The following is a 22,480-nucleotide window of genomic DNA, read 5'->3' as shown; positions in this document are numbered from 1 at the left end:
TTTAAGTTTGTGATATTGTACAAAAATTTGAGACTGACTTTTTGATATTACTCGATATTAGGTGATTCTGAATAAGTTGTTTTGCTTAAAGGTTTTACCAAAAACCAAAAATGAATTTATATTGCAGCTTAGACTGGTGTTTCTCAGTCTATAAAACCATTAAAATGTTTAATACAAATGACAGTAATTAATTTAGCATGTAAGAGAGGATTATAATTCACAAGATGTTCATAAGGGGCGAATCAGTCTAAAAAGTTTTTTTATTTTTAAATCTTTGGAGTTAAATGTTTTACAGTAAGCAGAGAGCTGCATACTAGCCTCTCTCTTGATCTGCTGAGGATTGCAAACTGTACATTAAATACGGTATGAAAGGTCCAACTAGAATTAATCGTTTATAAGCACAGACTGTCCTAGCACATTAATAGCGGTACTGTGGTTCAACCTTGCATGTGCTGTCTCATATTGCTTCTGGTACATGAAATATCTTTGAACATCACTGTAGGGATATATGTAACACATCTCCACTGACCCATTCACAGTATGTTATTATCAGTTTTATCTAACTGTGCTGCACAGTATTACTCTCTTAAACCCAGATTTTGCATATAAAGTGTGTAAAAGTAAGCCTGTCAGTAGTATGTTAAGCCTGTGTAATAGTAAGCCTGTCAGTAATCTGTTAGGCCTGCAATATTCCTCTTTATAGTTTGTCCTTTACCTAAAACTAAGTCAGTTCTCCTTCCATATTTCTCCACCAGTATACCAGACTTTCCAACTAACTCCTATAATCTGTCACCTTTATTCACAGTCAAGAAAGTGGAATGTGGCACTGCTAGCATAGAGAGCTGGCTTACCCTTTCAAGTGGCTAATCCCCCAATGATGGGGTGCATTCATTCTCAATTGTCTGCCATAATTAGGCCTCTTTCACTCTCATAGCTGTCAATCTTTTGGTTATTTACCCAAACCACACTAGCTATTGTAGTGTAAACCAGAGGAGGGCAACTCCAGTCCCTGTGTTGTTATTAGGGATTGTCATGTAAATTGCTAACTGTGGCTGTTTCATTCACTGCACTTACTCCCCTGTCCTTGTTTAGTGCCTTCAGCTGACCACAAACAGGTTGTGTTCCAGCTCAATATGGGACATCCATATAGTGTGTGACTGCTGGCTAGGTTTAGTTCACTAAATTTAAGATGGAACTGCTCCATATATATGCAAAGTAAAAGGAAGGGCTGGGTTGAAGTGGTAGGGGGGTTATCAAGGGGGGATTATCAAAGGGGGGTTATCAAAGGGGAGGGTTTGGATTGTGAGTTTGGAAGAAAGGGAAGCGGGATGGGGTTTTATAAAGGGTCTTGCTGATTAAAAAAGGAATATACTGTATGTATTCCAATGAATATCAACAGTGCTACAGAAAATTCTGCAGTGATGTGGAGTATGGAATAGGTTTGGAAGGGAAAGGCACAAGGCCTCATAGAAGGTGTTGATGGTTTATGAAGGTTTGATGTACATAATAGTTACAGCATTGATCAGGAATGTACTGTAACACGTTGTAACTGACGAACATTGAAAAGGTTTTCAAAGTACTTCAATTTACTTTACTGTTTCTTAACAAAAATATGTATCCCTGTTCAAAATTATTATCTATCTTCAGTGACAGATTTCCTCATAAATGAATGATTTCTGTAGTAATCTTTGGCACTTTGGAAGGCAACTATGTTTTCATTTTGCTGCTATCGTTCATCCCAGGCCCCTCTGTGGTAGTACCGTCTCTTACTGTAGTAGTTTGACTCCAAGTTCTTGATCCCTTCTGCATGTCCTGATCCCCTCTGCTTGTCCTGATCCTCTGTCGTAGTACCGTCTCTTAGTATTTTGAGCCTAAGTTCTTGATCCCCTCTGCTTGTCCTCTTGCTTTCTGGGTTGTTAAATATTTTGTGTCTTTCATTCTTTGTGTTGTGCAGCTTCTTATTCTCTTCCTGTTATTTGTTATTATTCCTGTAAATTGTTATTATTCTTGCATATGAATGTTATTGTTTGTCCTACTAGTAATATATTCTATTCAGTATTTGAAGGCCAGTTACATCCTAATAACAAGCATGCTGTAATCTACAGACAGAAAGAATTTTGAAATCTTTCTAATGTCCATCTCAAATAAAGGTTTGTTCATTAACTAATTAGCTAATGTGGAAGTCACCTACAATTAACATGGTTGAATTCCAACATTCCAAGTAAACCCTAAACCTGCTGTATGTGTTTCCGTTATAATCTCATTCAGCACACTGACTGTTATTCCTGTAGCTGGTAGAATATTACAATGTCTCTTACAGACGGATATTATTGGTTTGTGGAATTTAAAGTAATGCCTACATGCGCAGTTACAGGAAAGGGGTTACTCCTAGTAGATAACTAATTAGACTTGATTATGAATATATAACAGACTTGATTGACAAAGTTTCAAAGATCTTTTGCAGACAACAAACAAGTCCTGATTTACTGGCCGATCCAGAAGAGAGTTTAATACAATGTTCTTCATGTAGCCACACTATTACACCTACCCATCCTCCCCAATTACATGGCCCTCACGGTAGAAGGCGTGGCCCTCATGATAGAGGGTGCGGCCGTCATGGAAGAGGGTGCAGTCCTCTTGATAGATGGTGGACCCTAGTTGTAGAGGGTGCAGCCCCATGGTAGAAAGTGCGGCCCCCATGGTAGAAAGTGCGGCCCCCATGGTAGAAAGTGCCTCCATTGTAGAGGGTGCGGCCCTCATGGTAGAGGGTGCGGCCCTCATGGTAGCGGGTGTGGCCCTCATGGTAGAGGGTTGTGACCCTCATGGTAGTGGGTGCGACCCTCATGGTAGAGGGTGTGGCCCTCATGATAGGTGTATGATGTACTGTAAACCAAACATTACGTATTGTTAAAGCGATAGTGTTGTGCAGGATAGAGGGCAAATAACAGGAAAAATTCCAACAAGACAATGTTTGATTGATTTGATGAAGGGATAAATTGTCATGTTATCTGTCTCAGCAGAAGTATTTAATAATTGAAATTGTTTCAGTCCTGAACAATTCTGACTGAATTTCATGAAACTTTCCAAGACCATCTTATAAAATCTTCTTCATTGGAAGCATTATGGGGTTGTCTTCTCTGCTTGGTTCTATTATTTACTCTGTTCTGTATTCAATGTTAAGTACTCCTCAGAGCTTTACTTTAATGTTTCACTGAGCCGTCTCTTGTCATTTCTGGGATTGTCTTCTTTACTTTTGTCTCAGATGAACTGTTACTCAAGTTGTCCTTTGTCCATCATCACTATCCAACTTTCTCCTTTGTTTTAAGTGTTTTATCCATTTAATTCTTATATGTTTTATTTATATTCATATGTATATATATATACTGCTATCCTTGTACTAACAAGCATGTCTCGTTTTTGCCCCGCCTTAGATCGCCATCGGCATGCACACATTGTACGACGAGACAGATATCGTGATGGTTGTAAGTTTTGGCTTCCGTATTTTGAGTTGCACTATTTTGTTTGCTTGCATGGTTGTCTTGAGTAGTGGATTGTTTTCTTCTCCTCTGGCTGCTTAATTCTTTTCTTTTCTGTTTGCTCAAGGCCTGTTTTCATTCCTTGCTTGCTCATGTCTTCTCTTCGCTTGCTGCCTTTTTTTATCTCAAATTGATCTGTAAAGGTAAGTTTTCATTTTCATCAAAATATAAAGCTTTCGCAAGCTTGTGGTGGATTTGCTTGCCAAGTGCGGTTGAAAGGTTCATCACAGTACAGTTGACAGGTCTCTGCCCTCATTTCACCCTTGCCTCCCCCACCCCTACCTAATGCTTCCACCCACCTTACTCTTCTGGAAACAGCCAACAAATAAGTTTTAGCCTTATTATATATAAATATGGATAACAAAGCCTTCCCACAAAGTGAAACTCCCACCCATTCCCCTACAAACCTGCCCATCTCTCCCTCCACCACCCCCTCTCCCCCTTCCCCTCCCGTAGTCAGAGTACTACAAACCAAATACTCCTACAGCCCTGCCACTTGTACTCATGTTGACAGCCTGTACAGACCATATACCTTTCATCTGTGCCTTAGAACTCAATAATTTACTGATTGTCTTGGTTTGATCGGCAGCATCTGGTGAAATCTGTCTGTGCTCGGAGCTAACGGAGAACAGTACAATGTTTGATTACATGTGACTCATTGTTTCCCTTAGGCTGATACAAGGTGTCTTAATTAAGTTAAACAAAACAGCCAATCTCTCTCGATCTTATGAATGAAAAGCGGCAAAATCTCGCCAGAGCAGCGATGGAAGACGGATGCAACTTGTCCTCCGGGCGGCGGAGAGAAAAGTGCAATCTGGTAAATTGTGGAAAGATGTTGTTCTTTGAAGGATTCAATTACCTGTGAATTGTCAGTGAGCCATCCTCTCCTCGGAATTCTCAATTTTCCTGTTGTTATTTGTCTGATACAGGTGCAGAAGAACATTCATTTGTTTTGTCTGAATAATACTGTGTAAGCAGCATTAAATCATGGTATGACTGACAGATGGATGTAAAACATTCACGGTCCCAATCAAGGACAACATTCAACGATTTGTCTTGTCTCGTGTCCATTTCATGGTCATGATATGCACCTTAATGCTTGCTACAAGTCATCTGCTATCCATCCATAAAGTTATATCTCATTAATTCCTACACTGCCACACCAAAAAAATAGCTTTCACTACACTTAGTAGCAGTAGTTCCAAGATGTATTTCAAGCTTTAATTATATTCATTGCAAACAAACATGGCTTCCAAAAATGGTTTTGGAAATGCACTTTCTGTGAAGGGTTATTTTTTTCTGAAAGGGTTAGTTTAGCAGCTGAATTTCTAACTAATGACAAAATCTTTAATATTTCTATGTTCATTAAAGATGTTTGTCTTTTGTTTTTCGTTTCCTACAAGTTTTGTCATATTTTGTTGACTCAGTAAGGTTGTTATAGCAGCATGTGTTAATTTATACCAGCGGTCTGCAAGTCTTCAGACTCATGACATAGGATCTTCCATGAGTACTGAGTCACGACTTACAAGATACCCACCCACCCCTCAGAATCAATGCTCAGAATACATGGAAGTTACACTGGACTTTGGACTTTATGTTACTAACATGACTTCATCGATCTTCGTTGGCGAGCTCTGAAAATTGTAGAGGTATTTTCTGACTTGTCGAAAAATCTAGTGACCCGCCAAAATCCTTTTCCGACTCACTTTTAAGTTTTGCCCCAATGTTTGGTGACTGTCAGTAGTTTATACCAAACCTAACCAGTATAAATACTCAGAATAAGATTGTAAATACTGTAACATATCCTCCTAGAGTTCTACACCAATTTGTGGCTTTATTATTTGAATGAAATCTGAGCAGTCAAGCCAATTATATACTCTATGTACATTGCTTTGGGATTTTAGTGTTGAATAGCATTATTATTATTATTTTTTCCCCCCTATCAATATCGTTCAAAAAGCTACTTTAAGCCTTATTTTCTGTACATTGTGGATTATGAGTCACTGATAGATTTCACTCACATGTAAAGGAGACTGTGAGCCATTAAAACATCAGTTTCACATTCACCATCCTCCCTCCACGTTAGTTTAATGGAACTCCAAGCGAGTGAACATGTCACCTGAATGATTGCGATATTATTTGAATCTATGTATTGTGATTGTCTTCAATGGCTGTGAAAGTTTGAAATGTCTCTATACTTTCTTGGTACTGAGCAACAGAAGTCATGCTGGTTATCTTAATCTGCATAAATTCCTTTCATTGAGATCCCTGTGGGTTGAGTTATTAGTCACAACGGGGGACGAGGGGTTATATTCTACTTGTACCGTCACTCACAATGGAGAAGGATTACCTGTGAGGGCAGTATATAGGAAATTGTGAGAGAACCCAATAAATTGACCAAAAACACAGAACTGTACATTACAGATAGTTATACTGTGACTACTACTAGTGACTGTAGCTGTAGAAAGAGCTTACATTCTTTTGTGATGCTTGCATGTACAAAAGCCTTGTTGCTAGAATTAAATACATGTTTAACCAGACAAAAGGGCAAAAGAGAGAAAAAAACTATTATAATCAGTGAAAAAAGACACAAAATATACAGTAATGGATTGTTTCATCTCTCAATTCAGCTGTAGCTCAATATTGGAAGATAAGTGAAGTATAGATCCATTGTACAGTTTGCTGGTTAGCAGAAAAGTCAACATTGTATTCGGTTTGTAGTTCAAGTGAAGTATATTTGTTTTTCTGCTGAACACAATTTAATTGTCATTAGTTAATCAATAATGTTTGGTAGTACCTGCAGCACACAGATGAAGACAGTATTTAGGTCATTCAATCCTATCCTCAACTAAACATGCAATGCAGTAAAGACTGACATCATTTAACCAGCTACACTATACACCATATTTTATATACATCATATATAGTGTTTAGAAAGTTCATTCCTATTCCTCTAATTGCATAGCTGTCCTTCCTTGTAAACCCCTCATCAAACTGGTGATATATATTGCTTGCGGTTATTATCTTGTCCAGTGGTATGTGACCAAGAATTTGCTGGCCTTTGGTTGTAGCTGACCTCATAGCTCAGAAACATCTCTAGTTTGTTTATCTTTACTTCATCAGAGTTGGCAGAGAGGAGGGGTTTAGATCATCCAAGACTATGCAAACAAAAGGATTTTCCTTCCTCCTTTTGTGAAAAAAATGACATTGGATTTGGTGGTGGTGGTGTGTACTGTTAGACTATCCCCATGAAAACATGCTGGAAGGATGTACATAGGGGTAGAAAGATAAAAGGTTGGAGGAGGGAGAGAAAAGTGAGAGGGTGATAGTGTTTCAATAGGTTAGAGATAAGCAGGTGAGATATGGAAGGGATTGGGTGTGCATGGGGTAGAAGAGATAAGGGTTGAGATCTGAAGGAGTGTTCATGGTTCATGAGGTAGAGGTGAGGGTGCTTTTGGGGGTTTCTTCTTTGCAAACAAAATTGCATTGATCTTCGTACAGTGTAATAATTTGTGTATATTTGTAAATGTTTCAGAAAACTTCATATTATAAGCTATAATCTCATTTCTTTGGTAATGAGAGATGGATGGGAAGAGGGGCAGGCAAGTGATTGATTTTAAGTCTCATTTCCATTTAACATCCATGGGTATGTTTAGTTATGATTCACATATCTATTGCATTGTCTCTGATGGTTTACATCTTGCCAGAGTTCTTGGCCAATTGCTGAATCAGCAGTAGTTACCAGGGATAGTACAGACAGACGTCTTGTATGGAAACAGAACGCATTAGCGAAACCAATTTGTAAGAAATGAAAAGGCTGATATTCCTAATTCTGTCTCCTCTTCTAACTTTCTGATGCCTGAGATAATGAGAGCATTTGCAGCCACCCGGGATGGTCTCTTCATGGAAGCTTTCGTTTTTGTTGAGAGTAATTACTTTGATGTCCAAGCAGCTTGTGTTGATTTTGGATTCTATTTATTGGACGTCTTTAGGAACCAAGTGGTGATTAGCGGTTTGCCACCCACTTGGCAGACTTTGTTGATATTATGTACATGATTGAGAAATTGTCCCTTTCAAATGTTCCTTGGGTAAGAAAGGTGGCAGGATTGAAAACTGCTTAAATATCAGGATTACCAAAGAGGATACTACAATGAAACCTTGAAGTGTCTGAAAATGGTTCATTTCAAAAGGAATTTGTAGATTGATTGTGTTATTACGGTAGCCTAGGATAATTGTAGGTATCTCTTGAAAGTATCCCATACCTGACCCCCCAACTCCAATAAAGGATAAGAGCCCTTCCCTAAAATTGCAATTTTATCTAATGGGTGAATGAAAGAATGTCTGGTATTGCTAAACAAGTATATTTTTGGCCCTTGTGCCTCTGTAGAGTAAGAGGTCCAGGTTTGAATATGGCCCTTGTCCCTCTGTAGAGTAAGAGGTCCAGGTTTGAGTTTGGCCCTTGTGCCTCTGTAGAGCAAGAGGTCCAGGTTTGAATATGGCCCTTGTCCCTCTGTAGAGTAAGAGGTCCAGGTTTGAGTTTGGCCCTTGTGCCTCTGTAGAGCAAGAGGTCCAGGTATGAATTTGGCCCTTGTGCCTCTGTAGAGCAAGAGGTCCAGGTTTGAATATGGCCCTTTTCCCTCTGTAGAGTAAGAGGTCCAGGTTTGAGTTTGGCCCTTGTGCCTCTGTAGAGCAAGAGGTCCAGGTTTGAATCCTTGCTTGAACAGGCTGAACATTCGATCATAATTTCCAGCCTTTTCATACAATTTATAAACCAAGTAGGTTTGGATATTCTGAAACTTGAAAATGGCAATACATAATTGTTTAATGGAATTGCATTTGTAACATATAAAGCAGGCATAACCTATACAGCGAATATGTTTGTCCTGTGTGACTCTTTCATCAAAGCTAATCTTCCGCAAATGTGTTTTTCAGGCATCTGGGGTCAAGGAAATAAAATGGAAGGAGTTGTGTGTTTGTGATCCCTGGAAGGCTTGGCATACTTCTTGCGGTAGTGGTGGGGTAGGATTAGCAGACTGGAATTTAAACAGATTTTGAACATCAGAGTAGGAGTGACCTCACCAATAGATAATCCACCCCCTCTGGCTAAAGTTTTTGTTCCTATAACAAACTTTCATTGGGAAAAGTACAAATTTCGAAATCGCTCTGTGTGCGGATAATGAGGCCTGTTTGTAGGCAAGTGGAGTATAAAAAGTAGGCAAGTTTTCAGGAAGTTTCATCATTCAAAAGATTAAATGTATTGGAAAAGTTGGAAAATTTGTCTAAAAGAAGTCTTTGAAATATCTTCTGACCTCTGGAAATGATCTAATTCCGATGTCTATGGTTATCACTGCAGAGTTTGGTTGACGTTCCTTGGGTTATTACAGTGAAAAGATGTTGACGACAGAGTAATCACACTGTCCACCAGCTACTAGTGACTGTCATTGTATGACATCAAATACTCTTGTTTGGTTGCTTTAGTATCACAACTATGAATGCTGCAAGTTGTCTATTTTTAAAAAGTTCAACTTAAGGATTTACTTACCTGTCTCCTATAAATATGCACTATGATCTACCTAGCTTGTAACAGTTAGTAACATTCTTGCATTGCACCCCCAATAATCCTCTTAGTAGTTGCTGCCCTCTTTCCTTTCAAATGTACAGTGCCATTCCAAATGCTCAAAGCAACTTTTTCTGACTGAAAATCTATCCACCCAAACTTTCAGCATTAGTCTACTTGGAGAGTTTTTGAAGTCCAAAGATTCTTTCTCAACTACTATATGCACAGGTTTGATGGGTCTTTAAAAGCACTGATCTTAGCATGAACCAAAAAATGCTCTCATTTTCACAAATTAATGAACAGGGTTTTTTTTCTCTTGCATAATTTAGTCTTGTTTTGTCCATTTTTGTCATTGTTTAGTTCAGTATGGAGTCCAGCATTTCAATGTTTCTTGGCATGAAGTGAGGGCACCCTTTCCTTTTATTGTAGAGGGAGATACCTCTTTACCATTTATCCATGTACAACTCTATTTGATGGTAAATCTATTAATTTTCCATTGTTATTGGTTCCTTTGTTCAGATTTTTAGGGCCAGATCAGCCTGAAGCTTGTGAAATCACAATTGAATGGCTCATGGGTTGTGTACTATGTCAAATGCCATTCTTATTACACCCATGGCGATGTTTTGTTGCTTGTGAAAACATTTTAAACATTGTCAGTGTTAACTTACCAATTGTCGTAGTCCCCCTAACACTTGTTATCTCTCACTGGAAAAGAAAACGACAAAACTTTGCAATGTTTACAGCACTCTAGGGTTTTTTCTCATGAGAAACCTTTAACGATTTCAGAATCGTTATTATTTTTATTTTGGTTAAAGAAATACCTGCAGCAAGTATTTAAGATGCTCCCTAGATGGTAATCTATTTCAATGTCTGTAGTGAGTATTCCTCAGTCTAATGTGACTGGTACATGGATGTGGCTACTACCTCTCACTGCCAAACTGGAATATAAATTAACCTAATTTTATCTGTTTTGGTTTACATCAGGAGGCTGTCATCTGCCCAAAATGTTTGGAGATTTATTTGAAAAGGGCAGTTGATGCATTTTTTTTATGTCACAGAAGTTTAAAGGAGCTTGACTTTCTCCGATAATTAAACATTCGTTTTCTGGCGAGGAACATAAAAACTTTGATTGTCTGTACATGTATCCGTTTGGATTTTTGACTTCAAAAATGAAGGAATCGGTTTTCAGACGTTGCCGAACTTAAAAAGAGATGATGATTGCTAAACTGTTTTTGTTTTGGTAAGTTTATATTCCGGTAGAAATAGCCCTTTAAAGTCAACCCGGTGGACATCAAAGGGTTAGACTCATGCTCAACCATTGGATGGTATTAAGAAAGCTGTCAGTCAACTGACAGTGTGTTTACAGAAGGATAGTCAGGAATACCTCAAACTACATCCCTGAGGGGGTTATGTTTCCATAAGATAGAGCTCCTATCACAGGAGTTAGACAAGAGGTGGTGGTGGTGTATATTCAACAAGTACCCTCCCTCCGTCCCTCTCTCCTGGTAATAGTAGTAGTATTGGCCACCTCTGCTTCTGCTCTTCTCTATTTCAATCGACGACGACGACGTGCTCATTTCGTTAGTGTTAGGAATCGGGGTAAGTCTCTCTCTAGTCGTTTACTGATGTTTGTGTTTCTGTGAAAACAAAAGGATGTTAGGTCTCATTCTATGTAAAGATTCTAACACATTAACAGAGATGTATGGGCTCTTTTTATGTAAATATGGTTATATCCATCATGTTAATTAAAGACAAAACTTGTAATGTTTCTTGTTTTTGTATTCCTGTCATGTTAATAATGGAATAGAAATGTTAACTTAGGGACTTGGTAAATTTCATCAGGAGCCTGGATACATGTATTTATTGCTTATTTTTATACCTCTTACATTATCTATCTGTCGTTTTATACTCTGTCAATATCATATCTAGTCTTGTATTGATTGCAAAGTGCAACGAAAGGATTTAATTAATTACACTAAACTAGGAAATGGCATGTGTAGTATAAACCATTTTTAGTATGCTGGAGCCTCATATTTCATTAAAAACAAAATGTCTTAACTCATTTGAAATATTATTTTATAAATTATTTTCAATACAATGAGATTTGTAAAGTACAAAAACTAGTAGAAGATTTTATTTAAATTTTTTTCTTAGAGCCCAGGCTGTTGGTGACCTTTGTCAACTGTCAATCAAAGACAATTTGACGAGCAGTTTGACAGCTCTTGATGGCTGGAAAGTATGGAACTAACTTCCGATGCTGTTTATCTTAAATTGTCAAATTGAACGCTTCCTCTTCCAGTGCAGATAAGCTGTTTCATGGATAAGATATCTGCTTAGTTCTCAAATGATGATAAAATGTTTTGTTTTATCCATGTTACATCTTCTTGTCTGAGTAACTGTAAACAAAGATTGGCTTTGACATTTAGCTCTGACCTGCTGCTGAGATGACTATGTACAGTATAAGTGTAGGGACCCATTTGTTTGTGTCCTCAATATCATGGCTGTACAGACTTAGGTACAGTAGTTTGATAGAATTAGAAGATTTAATGTAATGGGACAGAACTAAAGTAGTAAATTAAATACCCAAGTTACCCTACCCAATCAGTTAAAAACGCATTCTATCACGACATTTTAAATTAACATAAGATCTGCAATAATATAAATGTCCTTTTCATGAGCATATCTATACTAACCTAGGATTCACATAACCGTTAGACTGACTTGACATATTAGACTCTCTTTCCATCTTCTGAGCTGCCGTTAATTCATCTTACTTTACATTCATATCCTTTTCTGTGTGGATTCCAGGTTTGCGTTTAATTTGTCTTACTATACATTTATATCCCTTTCTGTGTGGATTCACGGTCTGTGTTTAGTTCATTTTACTTTACATTCATATCCTTTTCTGTTGGTATTTCGGTAACTCTGGTTGATGGTCCCTCGTGTCTAGCTTCATCTTGAATCTCCTTTGTCCTGGAGCGTTCCCTTCTGCTCAGCTGTATCAATATGGTCCTTGCCTCTTCTATATGTTATCTCATTTGGTTTTATTTTTCCTGTTTAATCTGAGGTTTGGTCCACCCCTCTAGTTATCCAAGTTTTGTGGTTTTACTTTGTCTTACAAATTGAGATTCTGTTACTGGAAGGGAATTTTGGAATAACTTTATTTCAACCTTTATTGCACCACTTACTGAACAACTGAAATGCAAAAATTTACTTCACTCCTCGCTTACCTGTCTCCCCACCACCTTAGCATTCTCATTCTACAGTGTCTAGAGTAAACTAGTAACCTTTTAACACTGAGCCCTCTATGACCGACCCATCCGGTCAATACCCTTCTCATTCATGTGAAATGAAGAAAGTTAAATGCAAAACGATGAAAAGAATGTATAATGGATATGAAGGGAACAAAATCATTCATGACAGAAACTGCTTGCAATTGAAATTCAGGAAAATCTGTTCTAGAAAGATCTTTATGAATTACAATAAAACTGATTAGTAATTCGTAGATATGTGTGTGAGTGGGTGTTAGTTTCTGCAGCTGGTAGTAGGAACAAACCATATGTACATAAGAGATATGTTAAGTGCTTTCTTGTGAACATGACTCTCTTGTAGAACAGACAGTCGCCTTGGATGACATATGTTTATCGCATGGTGTAGACCAGGGAGGTTTCACCTTGCTGTATACCTTGAGAATCTGACATTGAAAATATGAACTTTTCCTTGTCATTTAGGACACCCAAGTTAGATTTGGGTACAATGTGGATGTAGGATTTAACAAGAAGTGATTCTAGTTTTGGGTAATGAAGAGAAAGTACCAATTACTGGTTACATTTTATTTTAGTCCCACTACCTATTTTTGTGAAGAATTAAAGTGTTAAATTCTGATTCTTGGATGCTTTTAAATTTACTTCCATAATTTCATCTGTATTGTTATATATTCTCTCCATTGGCAAATATTACCTTCAATGCTAAGGTTTAGTACTACATATTTATTAATATAGCATACTACCATAGAGCCACACAAGGTTAGTTTTGAGATGCTCACATCTGATATACCACAATTTTGGGTTACCTGTAGTGTGAGCATAGATTCCTACAAGTCAAAGTTTCCTACATAACAAGAACACAGTTCTGCTTTATGTGAAGATTCCAGGTATGTGTACTTTGTTCTTGGTTCCCCTCTGTGGGGCACATAATTAACTAGCACCCACTGCTGCAGTACTGAAAAACATATTGAAAGTATGGAAGAGTACGTTGGTCAACCTACATTTCTTGAGAGTAGAACTGCGTATTAATGTAACTGGGATAAAAGCATCCACCTTGGTTTGCTTTCATCTGCTAGCCAGGAGAATTAGAGAGTCGTATTGCTTAGATGTTTGACGTACGATCAATGCTATAAATGGCAACAGTTGCACATTCTCACATGTAAAACACATGTTGGCACAGAAGGAATGTCAGCATGGAAGCTGTCAATCACATTCAATAAGAGAGAGTGTGTATTAAGGTATTTCTGTCTGGTTATCTAGCAGATTTACATCCTCTAGCTTTGGTCACAACCTCTGAATTGTCTGAGTGTATAGACTTGATAGTCCAGCCACTTTGTCAAAATGATAGTCTGATTTCTCTGGTCATGAATGTTGTCCAATTGTTTATGCACTGGTACTATCAAAGCAGTTACATTCCTCCTAACATTAATACAGTTTGCTCTGTAAGGCTGTAAAGAAGAGGTGATTTCTTGGTCAATGGATGACAGGAGCATAACTATGTGTTAATGTTTGGACATGCAAAGCCCTATCATGAACATTTGGGGCATGTACAGTAGGTAATTTGTTCAATAATCCCATGCTCTGGTAATATATATTTTCTGGGAACAAAGAATTTTCATGATTGGAAAGAGGAAGTCAGCTGATCATATGATGTCATTACTACTTCTCCAAAAGACACACAACTTCTCTGTTGAAACTAGACATTTGCATATATTCATAATTATTAGCATATTCATACATGTGTGATTCAAGTTACTTTGTGAGTTGACTCTTGCTTGTTACCCACCATCGGAAGTAGGTGGCTGTTTGAAGTAGCCCTTCACTCGCCCCTGTGAGACAATTTGTACTTCAGCAACTCCTGGACCAACACAGGTGCTCATTTACTAACTCCCTTTGTCCATCGAATTGGTCTTAATTATTTTCATAATACCATCTGGATGTTCTTTATGAGGTTAAAGGTCAAATTCTAGAAAGTACTTTAGGGTTAGAGTCAATCTTGATGCCTGTGTTCCCATTTTGAATCAAAGAGACCCCACCAGTTGACAGAAAAGGATAAAGGGAACGTTTCTTAACTTCACAAAATGTGAGCTCTCTTGGAATTCGTGTTCAGTAAGATGCAAACCTGTTCCTTTTATTGTATAAAACTAAAATCTTTGTTACAAAGCTCTTTTGACGATATTTGAAAGGTTTGTTTCATGCAAAATTTACCTATCTTTTTTAGTCAAATGATGAAGAAGTTTCAATGCAATCTACCTTATAAACAAGTTCTTCAATATGTAGGTTGTTAATCTGGTTCTGCTCTCCTCTGATTCCTCTCTTGAGTGAGGCCTTGTCACAATTAGTTAGTGGATTTGTTGCAATCTGATTTGTCACAATCTGGTGTGCCATTTTCTTGCTGTTCAAGGAAAGATAAGGTAGCTAAAAGTAGATTTCACCAGGCAAGAAACAAATAAATAACTTGGGCATGAGCTTCATAGATTTGCAAGTTAAATAATAAAAATACTTTAAGTAAGACACATAATTTTCTTTCTTATTGGAATAGATAAATCCTATAACTCCTATGAGGAGCCACCATGGGATTGTACTAACACAGTCTTAGTAACATTAGAGGTATCTAAATATTTCAAATTTACATAGCTTTATCACAATTGATCCTTAACACATAATACAACATGGAGATTCATCACTAGGGAGGGGAAATAATGGCAATATTTAAGGGAATAATGAAAGGGATAATGGCAATATTAGAGGGATAATGAATGCTAAAGTAATTGCTAGAAGATAGACAAGGAAGAGGAGGAAATACCTTAATAGGAGAGTTTGACCTTTCTTTAAAGGTCGCATTCTCTAAGGAATTCATTTGAATATTTTCCCTCCCCTGATATCGTGGAATGCTGAATTGGTCAAAAATTTGGTAGTACAAGTATTGATTTACTAATCCTGCTTTACTGCAAAAAGTATGACAAACCATTTTAGCCTGGTAAATTTTGGAGTAGATACAGGCCGTGCATTAAGTAGGCAACTAGACCAGCCAAATTTGGGTTAGTTAGATTCATGGGCACGGTTCAGTGGAGGGAGGCCAGAAAAAATTAAGTTCTTCATCAGTGGTTGGAGGCTACATGGAGAATAGATCAATTTACATGGTAATAAATATTTCAAGAGCAGGGTCAATATGGTAGTGATTGGGTACTGCAGTGTACTTACTTGCAGTTTCTATTCAGCCAATCAGCCAGGTTCTTATTGAAAACAATATTTGTAGTGTTGTTAAAATCAAAGTAAAAAAACAAAATTTGTTGTTCACTTTGATCTGGTATTTATTGGTCAGTAATCTCTGAATTTCTGTCTGGGAGAGTAGAATACATTGTTAGTTTGACAGTACTGGATAGTCCATACAACTCAGCAAACCACAATATTGTAAGGTATGAAGTATCCAAAGATTAAATAAATGGGATCCTATGGCAGTTTCACAAGTACTTTGCCATGCATTGTGTTGTTGTTTCGACAGTAGCAACTTTCCTCTCCAATAGTGAGGCAGAAATTTGACATTTGAAAGCGAATATACTCAACATGCATCTTAAGCGTTACAGAAGTTTGACTCTGTTTTTCGACGAATATAAATATTCCTTTGCTTTATCTGAAGAGGTTTGGCTGGTGGTACAGATTCTTCTAGTGTCTTTGTTTTGTTGCAGTTGACCTATTGTCCAATCATCAGCATTTGTTCTTAACCTAGTTTCTCTGGACCATACGTCCTGCATCTCCATTAAGAAACTTTTAACCTTTCGTCATGGACCTGTTAATTGCGTCGTTTCAAATTCAATATTCATCTTGTCCTTTGATTTCCCTGTTTACAGTGGATAATATTACTTGTGTCTCGAAAGAGGAAAATTAGGGCAAGATATGCATGTAAACATGGCTATCAATGCCTCCATTTTACCTGGTTTGACCACTAAACAAACGGATCATTTTCAACACCCAGACACTCGGCAGATTCTACTCTTCGTTTTATTCAAGTGTTTTGGAGGGATTTGAAAAGTGCACTTGATGGGAAAGTTCTCTGTCTTTATCAGTTTCCTGCATTGAAATTCAGTCGTTCTGCTCAGCAGTTTTGAAGAGAATTTAAAAAGGGGGTTGGCCAGATGTATTCTTCAGAAGGAGACAATCACGTCAGTCATAAGAGTGAAGCTGTGGGGTGCGGCGGGCGAAGAGAGATCTTGAATAGGGTTTTAAATTCATGGAGTGTTTGATACAGATTCAAAACAATGGACAACTCACTCGGAGACTGAGGTGTGTGTGTGTTTAACTTGACAGACGGGATGAAGCTCTAGAGTTTGTATCAGAATCTTAGAGACAAGCCAGGGACTCTCAGAATCTGTGAGTGACACTATCAAAATTAGTTGGTTACTACTGCTTCTAGTGGATATTTGGAACTTTCTGACAATTATAGAGAATATTAGCCAGTTTTTTGCATTTTCTGTTTGTTGTCTTTTCATCCTCAATCCATATATCAAGTAACTATGTGGAAAAACGTTTTTCAGAAACTTGTGAATCTTTTATTGAGATTGAGAGAGAGTTGACACAAGCACATGCAGTTCTTCATTTGCTGAATGTCCGAAGGGAAAACTGCCTTTTTCTTTACTGTTCAAATTATTGATACTTTGAATGACACAAGTCAAATTTGATATCATATGTTTGAAATGGATTTGAATTAAGATACTGTGCCTCTCTGCTATTCCATTAACCTATTGAAGTGGAATATTGGAAAGCCTTTATACCAAGGTGAAAGTTTTTTTTTTGGATACAAGGGCAACCAGTTATTAACAGGTATAAGTCTGATATGATTGACAGTTTCACTCAGGCAGCTGTGTGGTGACGGTTGTTAGTAATAACAGCAACGTTTGGAATCGAGGTGTGATTGGGAGCAGGAGTTAGGTGTGAAGTCACCGGATGGTTTGGATGAGATACAAAGCATTGAAGAACCACCTAACAGCGGGGCGCAATAACTTGTTTCATTGTTACAGGTCCAATACAAAGGCTTATGAAAACATTAGATGTTGTACGACAGCATCATCATCATAACTGCTAGTATTGACAAGGTTAACATCGCAAGCTATATCCAAGAATGAAGTTCATATAATGCAATCGGTTATACTAACTGGCCATATTTGCATGCATTTGGTTACATTGCACTGTTTGGTGGCTTTCATCTCAAAGCAGAGTTCGTAAGGAGGATATTTTTGTGTTTTAGCCCAGGATATTAGAATTGTACAGTGTGATGATCTCAAGCTTGAAAAATACTCTATACTTATTACCTCCTGTCGTGATATTCAAGTTGGTCCTAACCACTACAAGCAAAGGACAGGATAATAGCGGCATTAATTCATTACTATTTAACAGTTCTTTGTGTTTATGGGATCTCTTTCTACCAGTATAAGAGACCAACATATTATCTTGTTTATGGAAAGAAGAAAAAACTTGTTACTTTGAGATTCCAGTGTAGTTAACATATTTCTGCTAAAGTTGGTTGTGTATTAAGGCACTTCAAATTGTTTCTGATGCGATATTGTTGGACAGAGACGGATACTTTTAGTGTTTGGTTTTACAGTAAACTAATGCATTCCTTGAGCAATAAGCCCAGGCTATGAAACGTCTGTAATAGTTTAATTACATTTATCTGGAAATGTTTTATCCATATTTAACTATGTTGTGAGTTATCAGCCTGAAATATTTTGAGTGGAAATCCATTTGTTGGCCTATGAGGTCAGTTGTCAAGTGGTGAGGATCACATTTTAGAGTGAGAATTTTCCAAACAGGAAAACTCTTCCTGCTGTGATGTTTGATAGCTAGCCCTCCCTTGATATATCTTCTTTCATCATAAGCTGTACCAGACACTGAGACGACCGACCACAGTTAGCGGAGAATTCATTGTCCTTCTTAAATTCTGAGGTAGATCTCGGTGTGTCTTGTTGGACCTTAAACTTAAACGCTGATCATTAAAATTATTGACATTAAATCTGACAGGTTTGGACGATTCTGTAAGTCAGAATTATCATCCTGGAAATTGTTTTGTGATGGAACAATCAGAAATTTGAGCATTGAAGTATAAGTAGAGGTTGTCCATGTAGCTGGATATTCACAATTGGATCAAGTACTGGAATATATTTGGTTTAATCACCCTGTGAGGATATTTCAGGGTGTAAAAAGAGGAGAACACTTCGCAGGGATGTTGTAAAGTTATAATAACTTATTTACCATTCACAGTGCTGTTTATTTATAACATTCACAAGGCTGATATTAAAAGCATAGTTTCATGTGTCTCAGACAGTTCCATCTACAGTGCTGTGTTTTGTGTTGCTTCCTTGTTTGATACGTATTGCGTCACAAGAAACTACTGGATCATTACTATTTCGATGTAATATCACAGGTTAATTCTTCCTTCGTTGTAAGTTAACAAACAGCGAAACTAATTGCATGGGTAACAGACAATGTCGCACACCAGAGTTGTGTTGCGTACCACCGGTATTGTTCACTCGGTCCAGCAAGTGTCACCCCCAGTCACATGACCTCAAGGTTCCCCAATCAGCGATAGAGATTCACCTTATAGCAGAAGCTTATGCGAACTGGGAGAGGGCTCAGTGTATGTCTATCAACCTTCATTGTTACAGGCCTAGGAATCTATTCCTCTTTACTCATTTTGTGTATATGTTGTCAAGTTCATTGGGATATTTTGTAAAAACAATAGGTGTCTAAACTTTATTGTGTTGTTAAATCAATACATTGCATTTGTGGTCCCTTCAGATACTTTAAAATATGATAACTCCAAATTGTGAGTTGCTACTTTTTAGGTAAACACGGTTTCAAATATTTTCACAGCCTATTTTATGTTTTTGCTCACATAACCACTGTAGTTTGTTCATGCATTTACAGCAAACTGTTCTTGTATCTTGTACCTTTGGGAAGTGGGAAGGGAGTTATCACCATTTCATTGGTTTGAAAGGCCACACCTTGGACTCTGGTATTTCAGATGTTTAATGTTTTACTTTCAGTTAGCATTCACACCTTTACATTTCTTCAGCATCATGCATGCTAGCTAAGTTTTAAAAAAAATTGTTTGAGCGTGATGTGCACTATTTGAAACATTGTAGTAAAATAAATACATTGTTATATCTCTAATATTATTATTATTCTTATTATTATATCTATTATTGTTTTGAATGTCCAAACCATTTGTCTCTTCTTTTGCAGTTCCTCGAAGCAAGCGGGACCATCATCGGACAGGTCATGGATATGAAAGTTCTTCTACTCTCATGAGCAGCGACATAGAAACGACTAGTTTCTTTGATTCAACAGATGATGATAGTAGGTAAGTAATGAGTGTACAGAAGGAGTACAAAATATAGTATCATCCACCACTGCTATGGCTGCCCCCCTCCACCACCCCCTCACCCCCACTCTGGTACAAAAGAAGAGGGAATGTGGTTGCAGTCCTAGGAGTCATGACTCCATCATCATCATCATCATCATTCATTTCAGTGACTTGTATATGACACTATATGTATACACAGTGGGATTGTATCTAGTAATGACTACAGTGCAGTAGGCCTTATAGCAGATTGCTATCCACACTAAGGATTGCTGCTTTCATAAGTTGATTTAATATGCCATAGTGTTCTGGCAGAAAATATGCCTTATAAAATATCCACAAGTCAACCTCTACAAATCACATTAACAGCTTGGAACGGGGATATTTCAAGTTACTGCTATGTAACTTCCATGAAATACTGGCACAAGAGTGTTTGACTCCAAATTAAACTACTCGCCCAAGCCCTTATCAAACATTGTTTCCCAGAATCATCTACTGTTTAGAATGCAGTATGTAAAATTAATAAATCTTGGTCTTTGAGCACTGTACGATAAACTTATCATTTAAGACATTCACTGATCCATTCATACTCTGCATAAGTTACATTCAGTTTACTTTAATCTAAGAAGATTTTACAATCTGGCTGCAAACTCAAAATCAAATCAGTTAGAACTTAGAACGACCCTAAAAGCTATGAGGTGAGAGCACTTTGTTAAAGTTCAGTGATCGACTGGTTGTGGCCCGGACACTAAGATGTATTGTAAACGTCTTCTTTTGCTTCCTTGATACTCAACAAACAAATGCAAAGCCAAGGTGTCTCGCTATGTAAACTTCGCTAAATGAAATTCTCTGCTTTGAAGTTGGCAAAGGAAATTCTTGAGGAATTTCAACCTCACAGAAAACAATAGAGTTTAGGCCTGTTCAAGAAATGATATGTTTGCCCTTCGTGTTTTAGCTCTTGAAGCAGCATCCATGGAGGAATAAGACATGTTTTGTTAAAAGGTTTCCCTCTGTTATGATCTCGGCCTACTCTTTTGTTGGGTTGCTGAAACAGTCATAAAACAATCAAGTCTTTTCCTACAACAAGTAGTATTTGATTACCATATATATGGCAATTGCTCCAATTCTATTGTGATTATAATTCAATGCATTGCTGGTCTTGTGTTGTGGTTTGTGCAATGTGAAATCTTGGTCTAAATAATGAATTTGATGTGGTTTTCAGAGAGGTCATGTCCCTCTGTGACCTTGTTAGGACTTCAACAAGAGGCATAATTTTCTCAAAGTATGAACCAAAGAAGGATAGAATGTGTTTGAGATGAAGAATTGAAATGGTTATGCAGAGTTTGTAATTTTTAAGTTGTTGAGGTCTTGAAGATTTTCAGACAGATCTTTTATCTGATATAGACTTGATTCATACTGTTCATACTGTCAGAACAAGTGCTTTGAAGCTGGATGTGAATGTACAGTATAGAAATAAAAGTCTCAACTGGAGGAACAATTTTGTATTTGTGAGATATGAGATGTTCTGGTCTCTTCCATCTCATCTTTTGCCCATCCTCTTTTGTAGAATCCCTGGAGGTCTAAAAATTTGGTTTGGTCGTTAGTTTGAACCTGCATCTTAATTACTTATTCATGGTTTGGTAATGGTGACCGTGCACAATGGGCAAACCAGATGATTTACTTCACAACCTCACTTACCTGTCCTCACACAACCTTAACACTCTCGTACTACCCTGCCTAGAATGAACTGGCAACCTTTTAACACTGTGCGCCCTCTATGACCGACCCCTCTGGTCGATGCCCTTGTCATTCTACCGCCCAAAGTGCCACCCATGATTTGGTAATGGTGACCGTGCACAATGGGCAAACCAGATGAATTCTTCCACTGTATTCCTTTATCATGGTCATTCCTTTATCATGTAAATGTTACTCTCTGGTACACAGATGTATGTTGCTTCAGACTATAAATGCTACACATCCTATAACTGCTACACATGTAAATTGCCCCTATCCTTCCACTCCTGTGTTACATATTTAAATATTACACCATGTATAAAATATTGATTTTAGCATTTTATTTATAGTTGTGATAATTCTACTTCCTACATTTAAGGATTATCTAAATCTATCAAGCTTATCTAGAAATTCTTTCAGTAGTTTCTAAATTGCAAGTTACTATGGTCATTTCAATCAATGTAAGTAGTATCGCTACTATAGTACATCAGTGCAGCAACTGACTGCCCTTTTCAACGAGCAATAATCCTCTCCTCGCCATCTCTGAAGGCATTTTTTCGCAGCTGCTAAATTACAAATGTTGAAGCTAGCTAACACAAGGTTCTATTCATGCACTGCCCCTACAGAGCACCGAAGTGCAATTAAAACTCCGTAGGTTCGACAGTTTGATTTCTCATTCATAGGCGAGTGATAGCCTCTCTGGAGAAAATATGGAAATTGCCTCGGGGCTGGCAATGTTTCCTCTGGGAAACTTATGGCAGGCAGATGCATCCAATGCTTAGTTTTCAATCTTGTTGGTAGCTGAGATAAATTAATTTCTGTTTGTGAGCCTGTGTCCAGGTTTAGCGGGTGTTTGTATCTCAGTTATGGGTTTTTTGGATGATTACTGTCCCATCGTTGTCGTAGAGCTAGCTGTAGGTTATGGCTGTGATTGAAGGCTGATCGGCTGCTGCTGCTACAGTGCTTGCCAATCTATGGATTGTTCTTCGCACAGTTCATGTAGTTTGCAGTCAAGGAGTAAATCATT

At 37.7% G+C, this 22,480-nt stretch overlaps 1 protein-coding gene across 6 annotated transcripts in view; it reads left to right on the top strand.

Annotated features, from left to right (window-relative positions):
* Positions 1–22,480, top strand: part of LOC139976338 (segment polarity protein dishevelled homolog DVL-3-like) — a 63,180-nt gene that overhangs the window by 20,018 nt on the left and 20,682 nt on the right. For 4 of the 6 annotated variants that reach the window (XM_071985021.1, XM_071985020.1, XM_071985019.1 and 1 more), the window contains exons 5-6: positions 3,432–3,482; positions 19,602–19,719. In XM_071985021.1, the coding sequence (XP_071841122.1) occupies positions 3,432–3,482; positions 19,602–19,719 (169 nt within the window). Of the gene's footprint in view, positions 1–3,431; positions 3,483–18,806; positions 18,994–19,601; positions 19,720–22,480 lie in introns of those variants that run through there. The other 2 variants (XM_071985024.1, XM_071985022.1) reach the window with 2 other exon arrangements.

The sequence above is a fragment of the Apostichopus japonicus genome, chromosome 11 (genome assembly GCF_037975245.1).
Source record: "Apostichopus japonicus isolate 1M-3 chromosome 11, ASM3797524v1, whole genome shotgun sequence".
Classification (NCBI taxonomy): domain Eukaryota; kingdom Metazoa; phylum Echinodermata; class Holothuroidea; order Aspidochirotida; family Stichopodidae; genus Apostichopus; species Apostichopus japonicus.
This window is presented reverse-complemented; position numbering and strand designations above follow the sequence as displayed.